The sequence below is a fragment of the Eschrichtius robustus genome, chromosome 15, assembly GCF_028021215.1.
Source record: "Eschrichtius robustus isolate mEscRob2 chromosome 15, mEscRob2.pri, whole genome shotgun sequence".
In the NCBI taxonomy this organism is placed as follows: Eukaryota; Metazoa; Chordata; class Mammalia; order Artiodactyla; family Eschrichtiidae; genus Eschrichtius; species Eschrichtius robustus.
The window spans coordinates 13101780-13115789 of NC_090838.1; the positions used below are offsets into that span (position 1 = coordinate 13101780).

Here is a 14010-nt window from a genome sequence, read left to right on the forward strand (position 1 = left end):
CCTTGTTCTGGTGATCCCCCAGATTTTCAAGTCTAACTTGACTTTTTTTTTTTTTTTTAATTTTTTTTTTTTTTTAATTTTGCTTATTTATTTATGGCTGTGTTGGGTCTTCGTTTCTGTGCGAGGGCTTACTCTAGTTGTGGCAAGTGGGGGCTACTCTTCATCGCGGTGCGCGAGCCTCTCACTATCGCGGCCTCTCTTGTTGCGGAGCACAGGCTCCAGACGCGCAGGCTCAGTAATTGTGGCTCACGGGCCCAGTTGCTCCGCGGCATGTGGGATCTTCCCAGAGCAGGGCTCGAACCCGTGTCCCCCGCATTGGCAGGCGGATTCTCAACCACTGCGCCACCAGGGAAGTCCCTAACTTGACTTTTTTAATCACTCTGTGGTTAATTTGTTTTGTTTTAATTCTTTTTTGTTACAAAGCAACAACATTAAAGGGAAATTTTTAAAAATCATCTTTAATTCTCCTGCACTATTACAACTGTTTTAATTTTGGAATGTGTTTTGGTCTTTGTTTACCTACGTATTTCTTAATTAGCCATCACAGTAAACCTGAAAGAGTTTTTTTTAATGTGTGCTTTATTGAGAAAGAAATTGAAGCTAAAGCAGTTAATTAATATTGCCGTAAGCAACACATAAGGTAAATGGCCAAATCAGGGATAACTCTAAACCTATGCTCTGTCCACCTACACTTGACTGTGATGTTGGCCACACAACCTGGCATATAATCAATGTATTTTGTATTTTATTTTACACACTATTATTTTGACTTACTAGCAGTAATAAGAATAGAATGGAATTATGTCAACTGAAATTCACTAACCAGTCTTTAAAAAAAAGCCACCCAGAAGTTGTCAACACTGAAGGCAATGTCGTAGGAAGTTTCTGAAGATGAGAAGAGAGATAGAGAATTAATGAGACAGTAAAATGAGCTGTTGCCATTTGAAAAAGAAAACAACAGCGGAAACTTTGGAACTAGAACAACACATTCCCTACCATTGCTGATCAGATTTCCAAAGCCACTTTTCGATCGTTTGGCTATAAATCCTTCTTACTGTTCTTGTCAAGAATCCCACTTAATATCCCTGCAAACTACACGTAGAACTAGGCACCTGTGCCGTAAGTGCTAATGAATCATAATTCGTAAAATGAGAATACAAACATTTACTTTACATGAATAGCATAAAAGGGATGTTGGCTTTCCATGTGGGAGTCAGCGCCGTGTAAAAGATGACACGTGATGGAGGAGGATGAACTCTACAGCCTTTTGAGAAGTCTTTTTTGGTCATCTCTTTTCTAGAATATCAAATAGAAGGAAACAGACTTGGGGAGACTTTGATCAGACACACTGGAGGGACTTCCAGCCAAGGGACTGCTCAGAACTCTAGCTTGGCTCTTAATCAAGCTTGAAATGATCACAGCCACAGCGCTAATTGCATTAATCTGCTTTTCATCAGACAGAATGGGGAAACAGAATAGCAAACTGGCCCCCGAAGTGATGGAGGACCTGGTGAAGAGCACAGAGTTCAATGAGCACGAGCTCAAGCAGTGGTACAAAGGGTTTCTCAAGGACTGTCCAAGTGGGAGGCTGAATCTTGAGGAATTTCAGCAGCTCTACGTGAAGGTAAGTTGTTTTTCAGCTTTTTTTTAATCTTCAGGCCAGAAAACACTGTCTTCATCACATGGAGCTTCACATGGAATTATAACTCGAAATAGCCAATTTCTTTCAACCCTGGTGGTTTTCCACCCAAAAAGAAAAATGGTCATTTTTAAAAATGCAAAGGGATGTGTTTTGTTCCAGACATAAGTCAAGCAATTTCTGAACAAGAAGAGTAATTGTTCAATCAAAACACCAAACCGTTCATAGGATGATAGCATCTGGTAAAACACAGTAAAAATCTCAGATAATAGCATTTGCTGATGATTATTGACAAGCGGCTAATTGCACCATTGTTTGGCTTGTTAAAGGTATCTGTACCTCTCTCAGTTAGCGAGAAAGTATGTGGGAGGGCTTTTGTACCCAGAAAGGTCCCCTTATTTGCAGGTAAGAAAAATATACGGATCTCCACAGCTTTGCATTTAGAAGAAAGTAGGGAGTTCTGATATACATCAAAGTCTACCAGGATGGTCTTCTATCATTTTATCAAGGTCTAAAATATGGACTTTCGCCAGGATTTTGTACTGTTTAGAAGTTAACATTCCCCTGGACATTAGATAAAACTGTTCTGTGTAAGGTATAATTTGTACTGCAGTGGTATTGCTTCGGTTTGTCTGAGTTTATCATTTGTATTTGTTCTAGATTTGGCATGATCTAAGACATTCCATTTTGTTTATACTTCGATAATGTGAGGCTTGTGGAAAAAACGCGTTGTTTCTCTTTTAACTTTTTCTGACTAAAATACCAAATAGATAATAGTGCTCTTATCATTTCAAGTGCAGCAGTATCAATTAGAGCAGTGTGAACCATCCACATGCATATATGTGCATGGGATGATTATATAAAATATTAAACATTGTCATTCTCTCTTGAAGTTGAACATCTCATATAGCCTTTGCTCCAGCAATTCCATCCTTGCGTATGTACAAGAAGGGACATGTATAAGAATGCTCATAGCTGCACTGCTCACAATAGCAAACCTGGGAAACAACCCAAACGCCCATCAAAGGGAGAGTGGAAAATAAACTGTGGTATACTCACGTGGCAGTCAAAACAGTTGAACTGCAGCAACACTGAAACATTAAGTGCAAAACGTTAAGTCTCAAAGTACTTTAAATTAAACACAGATAAGATAAAAATATGTTTTATAGAACTACAAATAAAAGCAATAAAATCACATGAAAAAGAAAGCAAGAGAGTGATGAACACAGGATTCAAACTGCATCACCCACCCAGCAGTTATTATGGTTACATCCAGTGCATAAGAGGCAAGGGATGAGATGGAAGTTTAGCCACATGGTTAGATAGATGGATGGATTGTGTCAAAGTCTTAGCTATGGCTTTGGGTGCTCGGTTTGCAGGTGGTTATTGCATTATTAAAAACTCGCTAATCCTGCATGGACCACTAATGAATGTCAAGAATCCATGATTATCATTAATCCACTGCTGACCACCTGAGGGCTCAAGGTATCTATAACTGTCTTTTTAAATGTGTGTAGAAACGTACACAAAAAGTGGTATGTGTGTATGTCATAAGATTACTGTGACACTTCTAAGAATATCTGAGTAATTAGTTTTTAGTATGTAGAGATCTTTTACATGGAAGCACTGGGGAATGCATTTACCATTCAATTGACATAAATTGATTTTGCCGAGAAGTGGGATGGTATGCATTTTCCTAGATTTTTTATACAACTCACCGTAGTTTTCAAAGTCACATCTTCTACCATTTTATCACCCAGAAGTTAGCCTGTGCCTCAGCACTGTCTTCCCTCAGCCCCAAGGAAAGAACAGACAAATGAGATTTGTCAAAGCCACTTTCATATCAGTAAAAGCCATGCAAGCTGTCACTCTGTGTTTAAGAGAGCTCTGTGTGCCATGTTTCTCACTATTTGTTCAAAGTGAGAGTGGTTTTGCCTTTGAAGAAATAGTTCAAATGCAGGAAAGGAAGTATTTTATTTACATGCTGGAAGTACTCAGCACTGAAAATAAAATCCACCTCAAGATAAGGGAGGGGGGTGTGTAAACATCAAACATCCCTCAGTGTTTTATGGTACAACTGATGTATATGTACCAACATCAACCCCTACTCCTACCTCCCCGACTCCACCCCAGAGTGGATTTTTTTTTCCAGGAAGGGGATATATAACTTTGTGGATGAAGTTTAGATTCTTGGCAGCCTCTTAACAGCCATATTTAAACTCAGCCTGTGCTCTTGTATCAAATAGTTAGAAAGTAGGCAAAGTCCTCCTCTCCTTCCAGAGTTGTCCGAGGACAAAATACAAAAGAGAATCGCAGAGGAAATATGCCACATCCACAGGAAAAAAAAAAAAAAAAAGAAAGAAAGAAAGACAGGTCTGATAGGTTAGAAGGGAGAATAACAGAGAAAGATGTGGCTTATGTAATAAGGCCCAGGAGAAGGGCTGAGAAGAAAAATCTTTCTTTAATGCAGCTTAAAAGTACAAATGTTCAGCAAGACACAGTCTTTGTCTTGGTGAATAGGCACTTTTCAGTAATTCCTTCTATCTCAGTGTGGACATTGAGACATCCTGGAATCCAGCTGAGTGAGCAAAGCCACCGGTGGCCTCTGCCCTCCTGCTTGTGTGGTCAGCCTGGCACATCTACTGTCACTGACCTGATCCATTTTAGGCTCCGGGAGAGTCACCTCGCTTTGTGGAGTCAGTTCTGATGAGGGTGTGGGGTGACAGGATAACGGGAGAGGCCCCCCTGCAAGGCCAGGGGCCACAAACCCTCAACTTCAGAAGCCTTTGTATCCAAAATATAAAGGAATTCCATTAAGTCTACATGTAAAACTGTCTAAAACTAAGGTTCAGAAAAATGAGGTAATTTGCGCAGTGCTGCAAAAAGAGTGAAGTTCAGGACAGACATTAAAGATGGGTATGCTGACTTGCGCTGCAGCACACGGCCCTGCCTCTCGACTGGATTCCCCTGGCAGCCCCTCATCAGCCTCCCTCCAAGCCCCTCCGCCCTACAGCTGCTGGAGTGGGATTTGAAAAACACAGGTCTGGGCATGGACCTTCCTGGTTTGTTACAGGTGTTACCGAACCAGGCTCATTTGCCCAACACGCAGCAAGCCGTACGCTGAGATGCTGAGGTCTGTAGCAGAGAGTTTATTCACAAGGCAACCAAGCAAGGAGACAGGAGAAGAAGTCTCAGGTCCACCTCCCTGCAGGCAAAAGGCTTGAGATATTTATGGGATAAAGAAGCAGGGTGGTCTTAGGCGTGGGGAAAGGTGATTGGAGGTGGGGAAAAGGTGAGGTAATCGGCGTTCTGAGCAGGAGAATTGGGTTACATGCTTCTTCATGGGATGCGTGTGCAGAAATGGAGGCTCTTAGCATGGTCTGAGGGTAGAGTTTTTGGCCCTCTGACATCAAAAGGTCATTCATCAGACAACTGTGCAGGCCCAGTTTTAGGCTCAGTGGTCCCAGCCAGCTTTTGTCAGCTTGACTAGATGGGAGTTGACTCCAGGTTTCTGGAAAACAGCTTAAGTGCCTGTTACTCTAGTGACCCATACGTCAGAGGCATTATCTATAAGGGTGGTAAAGAAGTCTTGTGATATATTACCTAGCTACGTGAAGCTTGGAGGGTATGCAATTAAAGATGGGAAAAAAATAACTAAAGCAAGCTTCATCAGTAAAGGCAGGTTACAAGCAGAGGAGTTTTTAACAAGCTGTTTCCTTATCTGCTGTTCCATAAGTCAAGGATTTCTGTTAACCCTATGGGGCACGGTTTCACAGGTTTCATTCTTTAGTCATGTAGAGAATAGTCACCTCACTTCAATCAACATACGACCCAGTGGCTAACACAGGGCCTGCCACAGAACAAGCATCAGTGTTTGGTGAGTGAATTGTATCGAATGCTGGCTGTGTATCTCCTTCTCAGGAAACCTTGTGGGGGAGGCATATAGAAGTGACTAAAGGACAGTCCTGCCTGCGCTCCAGGATCTCACAGGCTAATTGGAGAGACAGTTAACCACAACACAAGGCAGAATGATATAAATGCTTGTTGGTGGGGCACGAGTGGAAAATAGAGGTTATTTCAAAATGGGATATTAAAGTAAGAAGTTAATTAATGCAGTGATGAAAGGAAGACTTTTCTCCTAGCCTTTTAGAAGATAAAACATCTCTGAGTAGATAGCTTTTACCTTTGACAAACTTGGTACCTGTGAAAGGTGCCCATGCCCCCCCAAATTCGTGTGTCGAAATTTTCATCTCCAGTATGTCAGAATCTGACTGTATTTGGAGAGAGGGCCTTTAAAGAGGTAATTAAGTTGAAATGAGGTCATCAGTGTGGGCCCTAATCCAGTATGACAGGTGTCCTATAAGGAGAGGCAATTTGGACACAGACATGTACAGAAGAAAGGCCATGTGAAGACACAGGGAAATGATGGTCGTCTACAAATCAGAGAGAAGCCTGGAAGAAACCAATCTTACCAACACCTTGATCTTGGACTTCTACCCTTCAGACCTTTTATTGTTTAAACCACACAGTCTGTGGTACTTTGTTATGGCAGCCTTGACAAACTAAAAACAGTACTCGTTCCTTCTCTGTTACAAACTTCTCATGGGCAAACCCAGAGCCCTCTGTATCTGGTATAAGCACGCCTTCTGTCAGGAATGTTCTAACACTCCTGGCACACACAGAGGTGTCCATGTTACTTCAGATGTTTCATCAGCCCAACCACAGTACTGCTGCTGAGAGGTTGGGGAGAGAGATTTTGCATTTTGTCACCAAGAATCAAGTACCTGATTTTTTTCCCCCTTGAGAATTTCCTGTTTTCAATAATTATAAGGATTGCCAAGTTGAGATCACAAATTAAGATTGAGAGTTTGCAATTTGAACTGTATTTTCAGAGAATTTTTAAATTTAATCTTAAAAGAAAACCAACCCTGTGGAAGAGCAAGCAGCTGCATGAGGGAGGAAGTGCCCCTATCCCAGGTCCTCTTCCTTGGAAGGCTGATACCATTCCTGCTTCGTTTAGTCTCTGTGACATCAAAGCCAAAGAAACCAAGTAACAAACCGGGCAGAGTCCTGCAAAGCGCTAAACGCATTTTGATATTTGTTTGGAGTTCGACTTTCGGGATTGTTTTCCTCAGGATCATTGGGTGGGTTCAGGTTGAGTTGAAAAGGAAGTTAGTTTAAAAAGATCATGGGATTTACAATCTGACAGCCCTGAGATTCAGTCCTAGCTGTGTTAACGTTTGCCAGATCTCTGCCTCTCTGAATCTATTGCCTTATCTAAGTGATGGAAATAATAAGCCCTGTCCTGTCACCTCAGTGGTGGTGTCCTAAAGGAAAGAAGGGAAGTAAAAATGACTTACAACCTATGACAAGACGTTTTTGCCATCATGATTGTTGATCTGCTCATTTACTCTCAGAGAACCAAGGTAGAAAACAGCTTTTATTTCACATGCCAAAGGCAATGGCAGCATAGAATGGTCTACAGAAGAGGAAGTGAGGCTCTACAGAGGTTCAGTAGAATGTGCCTGGATCAAATAGTGTGTCTACCATGCTTTCCAGGGTAACAGGACCCACCACGAGGCTATACCAACACCATTTCCTCCGTAGATTCTTAGACACTGAGCTCTGTGTCCTCTCCAGCACAAAGGCCTCTCCCAGCTCCCTGCTACCAGACAGGCGAGGCGTGGCATTCCAGACCTTCTTTTTTTGGTCCCACCAACCACTTGGCGTCCTGTCTCTCATGTGTCTCCACCTGCTCAATCTCTACAGCGTATCATTTTGCAGGTGGAGAAAGACATAAATTCTACCTCTTTAGAAAGAGGTAATTAAATGGCCAAAGATTGTTCTTCTGGGGTCTAGCCCAATTCTCCTGAGCCACTGCTTTTCCACCAAGCAAAAACCACTGTACCAAATTTTCTTCTCAAGAGTGTTAGGTGTTAGGCAACTGGAAGGTGTACCTGAGGCAGGTGGGAGGGCCCTCGAGTGCCATTTGATCATCCCTAATCCAACAGTTTGAATTTTAGTAAAACTTATTTGCATACAACAAAAGAGTTCCTGCTGAGTCATTCCGCGTGTCCATCCAAGTGGTCGTTTCCTGAAGAGCTTCTGTAATTTGGTTATTAGAAAATGCCCTTGCAGCTTATCCTTCAAAGAGTGGGTTTATTCATTCATTTAGTCATTCAAGACCCATTTCCTTTGTGCTTTCTGTAAGACAGACGCTGTCTTGAGTTTTGCCCTCGGTAAGCTCAGAGCCTGATAGAGCTGGAATATCATCTCATTTTTTTGTATAATGCTTTTCACGTCACAAAACCATGTTTATTTTCACAACAAAATGTAATTGGAATTCCATTCAATGAGAAATTTTCTAGGCCTAAAACATAGGAAATATAAATCTAGTCACCAAAATTCTATTGATACAACTACCCAGAGACGTGGATTAAAACAAAATAAAAATAAATTATATCACAGAATCAGGAGCACCTAAACATTTGATGATTTTTTTAAAAAAAAATATTTGTTTATTTATTTATGGCTGTGTTGGGTCTTCGTTTCTGTGCGAGGGCTTTCTCTAGTTGTGGCAAGTGGGGGCCACTCTTCATCGCGGTGCGCGGGCCTCTCACTATCGCGGCCTCTCTTGTTGCGGAGCACAGGCTCCAGATGCGCAGGCTCAGCAATTGTGGCTCACGGGCCCAGCTGCTCCGCGGCATGTGGGATCCTCCCAGAGCAGGGCTCGAACCCGTGTCCCCTGCATTGGCAGACAGATTCTCAACCACTGAGCCACCAGGGAAGCCCAAAACATTTGATGATTAAAGACATTTTAATAAAACAAGAAAGATTTTCTAGTTAATGAAGTATTATTACCTAATTCTCTATATGGCTTTATAATTTTACTCTCAAATTGTGTTCTTATGTTTAAAAACCTACTATTAGGAGGAAAAGGCATACTTCCTGAAAGTTATATGAAAACACATAATAAATGTAGGCTTTTAGGCATGTAATCTTTGTTTTGTAGAATTAGGAAATAAAACATGTGCGTCTAGTTTTGCCCTGTTTACTGCGTAACTTGGACAAGGGACTTTTTCCCTCTGATTCTCAGATTCGTCATCTGTGCAAATGAAAAAAAATCAGTCTCTATCGATGGCTCTCAAACTTGAGTGGGTATCAAAATCACTTGGGCAGACTGCTCAGTCAGCAGGTTGCTGGGCCCCTTCCTCAGGGCTGCTGTTCTACTAGGCCTAGGACAGAGCCCCAATGTCTGCATTCTTAATAAGACCTCAAAGATAGTTCTAATGGAGAAAATCCATGAATGACATTTTTGAGAAACACTGGCCTAGAGCTTGACCTGAGAGTATCCTGGGATAGGCTTCCGGAGTTCTGTACACACTGAAATTGTATGTATAATTTTGTATCTACACTCTCTTGGGATAACTTTCCTCAGGTATATAAATGGTTCTTTGCAAGCTCCCAAAATGTTAAGAATCACTAAAGATAACTTGTAATCATTGGCAGGCCTAATATTCTAATTTCTGTGACCGTAGAGCTATTGGGTCTCAACTGACAGTAAGACAAATGGAGAAAATTTCCCTTCTAAACTAGACTTTCAAATAAACTTTACAGGCAGAAAAAGAACAAAAGTTTCTGGACTGCACTTTGTGAAATTTGTTTTCAGTTTGTTGTGAGATGTTTTCCTGATTCATTCCAGGCCCATTAATTAAGCTGTATTTTGTCCAGAGCCCCATGAAAATGCAAATGGGAAAGCCCCAAGGGGATGAAATGCACCCCTGCTTGCCATTCATTCTCCTAAGCACCTATGTGCCAGATGCTGTGAAGACCCTGGGTCTACAGAGACCGTCACAGATCCCTGCCCTCAGGTGACTATGGTCTGGTGCCACCAAGAAGTCTATAGGTCAAGTGTATGGTATATACCACACACACACACACACACACACACACACACACATATCTATAATACAGGGACCATTGTGATCAGTACCATGAAAGACAGGGAAGGACATGGAGGCCCAGGGAGGGCTGGTGGGGAAGGTGACATTGACTCTGACTCTCAAAGGAAGGGTGATTTGGACATGAGCTGTCAGTCTGTCTGGAAGCTCAAAAATCTCACTGACCAGAATCACAAAAGCTAGAATAAAACACAGCTATTGTGTTTGAGAGCTCCTCTGCATAGTGTTGGCAGGAGACCCACCAGATTGAGCATATTAGGTTGAAACAAAAGTACAATGAAACAAAACAAAACAAACAAACCAACCAACCAAAACCTCTTGGCAGACCTGCTGAGATAATCTGGAAAACCACCTGTTGAAGATAAAGCTCATACCCCCGGGGCTCCTGCCACAGGTCTCCTGTCTCATTTCTCCTTCTCTTCTCTCTCCCTCCCTTTCGCCCCTTCCTTTGTGATCATTCTAAAAGTGCTTTCATCTGAGTGAGCGTTAGCTCACTTGATTCTCACCATGGCCAAGGAACCAGACTTTGGAGGTAGCATTTCCTTACTCCAAGCTGTATGGGTTGGGAAGTCAGGAGACTTGACCAGGGCTGCAGAGGGGCCAGCAGTTGAACACCTGGCCCACCTTGCGAGCAGCATTCTTCCCTCCTGCTGTGCTTCCTGTGGCCTCTGGGTCACATGCAGGAACAGGCATCTGGGAGCTTCTCTGATCTACTTTGCTGTGAAGCAGATGCATCAAAAGCTCTCTTGTTGCTCCATTTCAGCCATCCTTCTAGGACCAACTTAAAAGCTTCTCCCTGGAAGAGCCTTCTTTGATCTCCCGACTCTCAAAGCCAGAAGAATCTCTTTCTCCTCTGAGTTCCTAAGACTTTGGTTCCCCACTCCCCCTCACCTCTGTTAACAAGGACATTATAGTTTCGCAACACAATTCTGTAAGCTTTTCTCGCCTCCTCTCTAGGTAGAGCCCTTCTTCATTCCCCAGAGCCTACACTGCTATTGGTGTTTTGCCAGGTTACACTTAAATGTGATGTGGTTTAATCAGAAGGCTGGATGTGTACCTGGCTCTACCATACACTGGTCGTGTGAACTTGGGAAAGTCTTATGCTTAAAAGTTGTTAAATAAATCAACAAACCACTCTGACCCTCAGATTCCTCATCTGTCAGGTGGGGAGAATATTCTGAGCCCTGCTTCATCATGCTTGATCTTAGGCACCTGGGCATGGAAAGTCTTCCAGATGCCAAACAGCCCAGTCTCTTGGCTGTGGCATCAAGCGCTGGCTCCCCTATCAAATATTTTATCCAAAGAAAATGTGACAGAGGTGACTATTATCGCTTCTCAACATCTGATTCAAGTCAATTTTGAAAATAATGCTCTTGGCGCAAGAAAAGATTTTTGGGTGATCGGTTTTCAGGGATTCAGATTCTGCTTGTTCATAAGAGGTAATTAGGAGTATGCCTTATTAAAAATTTGTTGGGCAGAGCTATATACAGAAGCATTTTAATTCCTTTGGGAAATAGACATTACATAAGACACAAAATGTTATCCAGATTGGGCTGGTGAAGACATTGCAATTTTTAGTGAGAACCTGGGAATTCATTTCCATTTGGAATGTTTGCCAACATGATCTAGGCTGCACTTCAAATTGAATTAATGTGGAAAACAAGAGCTGGGGTCTGAAATCTCAAGGAAGAGATGACAATAAAATTACAGTTCTGGGAAAACAGTGTCCCATGTGAGGCTCCAAAGACATTTTATTACAGCGAGATTGTCTCAGGGAATAGCTAGCTACTACCCGCATGTCTTGCGTTAGAGAGAGCATTTATCCCAGAGGGGTGGAAGTGATAACCTTCTCCTGTCTCAACGGGTGTGAAATTATTTTGAATGGCTTCCACACCTTGGGATTTTGCTTTCCCATGATAGGGCAGGTGTCAGTTAGAGAGATATCAGTGGTCATTGCAGCCATGCCATCCAAAGGAATGCTCTTAGAGGATACCTCAACTTCTGTGTCCTCAGGATAAGGTTAGAAAGAGCACTTTAGAAGTCTCTCAGTCCACCCAGCCCCCATTTTACAAAAGAGGAAACAGACGCCCTGGAGCGGGGAGGGCTGTCTGAGAACCTGTTTCCTAATGGCTCCAAGTAACATCCAAAAGGATGTGTCTCAACTCCAGCCAGATTATGAGGTTTTAAAGCCAGAAGGACCTGCTCTCCAGTTAGCTCTTCTCGTCAGCTAATTTTTAAAGGACAATACATTTCTAATTGGAAATACAGGGTTGGACTGGAGGATAAAAAAATCATATCTGGATCTCTTAATGTAAAGCTGTTTTACATTATTGGATTTTTCTGACCCTTTGAAAGGGTGATGGGGCTTGGATCAGGTATCATTGACCCACCTTGGTGGAAATCATTTCCTCCCCTCCTGTGGCCTATTCAGCACCTGCCGGAAGAAAGCTCTCTGTCTTATTGATTATGCACTCCGGTGTCTCCACTTGGAATGGTTCTTGGTCGCTCATCTGTTTCTCTCCGAGGCTGTTATGGAGCTTAGTGTCCCCCCCTTGTGGCAGTGCTGATGTTGCTGTGAATTGTGTCCTGCGCTGGGCTCTAAGACAGCGTCTCCCCTCGCAGATGCAAGGTACTCCTGTCATCACAGTGGAGAGATGGGGGGGAGGGGTGGTCAGCCGCAAAATAGGCCTGAATCCATCTACGAAATGCCCAAGGGCCTCCTTAGCTATCTTAGGGGAATCCTTTTGTAGATAATCATCCATAGTAGCTTCTAGCAGCCACCCACCTTCAACAAACACTACCGAGCAGTATCTATAACAAGTCTGTAGCCAAGAGCTATGGAGGATGCAGAGTTTGAGTCAGACCCCCTCACTCCTTTAAAGAGCTTGCAGCCTAGTAGAACAATCCATGTAGATAGCTAAAAGATCATAGAGAAAGGGCTATCTGTCCCAAGACTCGTGTAAATATTCTAACAGTAACGAGTTTCTATATAAATATCTTCACTGAAGATTTCACGATGCCTTGAAATATAGGTCGGATTTGCAGCTGCAAGGATGACAGTCCTAAGAGGAGGGACAACCTAAGCAAGGGTACAGGGCAGGGAGGCAGGGGAAGGTGCGGGAAATAGCAAGTCACTGTGTTGGCTAAAATGTCTGGATCACCAAAGAGGTATCAGGGGAAAAGTGAGGTTGGAGATGTGAGTGGGCCCCAGTCACAGAGGGCCCAGACTGCCAGAAAAGCTCTGAAGTCCAGAATGTTGTAGACAAGGCAAAGAGATGGCTTCCTGCTGGGATTTGTTCGATGACCATGGAAATTCTGGTGACCTGGTATTGTCTTCCTCTTAAAACAGCATAATGACGGTACTAGGAAGGAAGAATTATTTTTCATTTCCCTCATAAATGGTCCCCGTGACTCAGTGGGTGAAGCTGCAGGAGCTCGCAATGTGCCCTTGAACGAATGACTTACATCAAAGTTGACTGAGTTATTCATCAAGTATTTACCGACTGTACCTTGTCTGTGCTGCACTAAACCCTGAGGGGAGAAGCAGGTAGGACACCCATGGAAGTGCCAGGCCGTGTGGGAAGCTGCAGCCTTCCAAGCAGATAACTGCAGTGACAACCCAAGAGCTAAGTGAGGTTATGGGTCAATCAGAGCTTTGAGAGCTCAGGGGAGGGGAAGGAAGAGAAAAGGCCAGGGAGGGGCTGGCGAGGCTTCCTGGGCAGGGGGAACAGGGGCAGCACAGGAGCTGGGGGCTGAGGCCCCAGGAAAGACTTAGACAAAGAGGGTAAAAACGTCTCGCCTCCACAGAGCTGGTGGTCAGCAGTAGGTGGGCAAGGCCCTGATCTTGGAATGGTTGGCACCTCCTGGAATGCTCAGGGGGACTTGGAATTGTCCTTCCCATAGTCTTTCTGCCCGGGCAGCCTCTCTGCCTCCCCGCTTTAGCAGTAGAGGCTGACCCCAGCCCACAAGACTAGTCCTGTCCTGTCGTCCTGGCCCAGTTCCCAGCCAGAGCTGCCTGCTCTGAGCCCTCCAGTCGCTGAGAAAGAAGTGGATTAGTTAAAACTTTTGGGGTGAAAACGATGACACTGGGTGACCCAGGACGACCAGCTGGGTCTGGCGGTTACAGGCAGCATCCGTGCCGTCACAGCCCACGGCCACATCTTCTGTAGATGAAATCCCTTCTCTCTGAAGTAAAGAAGGAAACTTAATGTGTTCTGACTTGAAATGAAAAACAAATGGGTTGTTTTATCAGGGCAGTTCAGAGCGTGTTCAGGGAAAAGTGCAAGATGGATGTGGTCCTGTGTTTTTGTGTATTTTTTTAAATAAATTTATTTATTTATTTGTTTGTTTTTTATTTTTGGCTGCGTTGGGTCTTCGTTGCTGCGCGCAGGCTTTCTCTAGTTGCGGCGA

The 14010-nt window shown here is 43.4% G+C and overlaps 1 protein-coding gene across 2 annotated transcripts in view; it reads left to right on the top strand.

Moving 5' to 3' along the window:
- The first annotated feature begins 1462 nt into the window (after positions 1-1462).
- The window catches only part of VSNL1 (visinin like 1), a 65391-nt gene continuing 52843 nt past the window's right edge, over positions 1463-14010 (top strand). For both annotated transcript variants that reach the window (XM_068564542.1, XM_068564543.1), the window contains exon 1: positions 1463-1624. In XM_068564542.1, coding sequence (XP_068420643.1) covers positions 1463-1624 — 162 coding nt within the window. The remainder of the gene's footprint in view (positions 1625-14010) is intronic.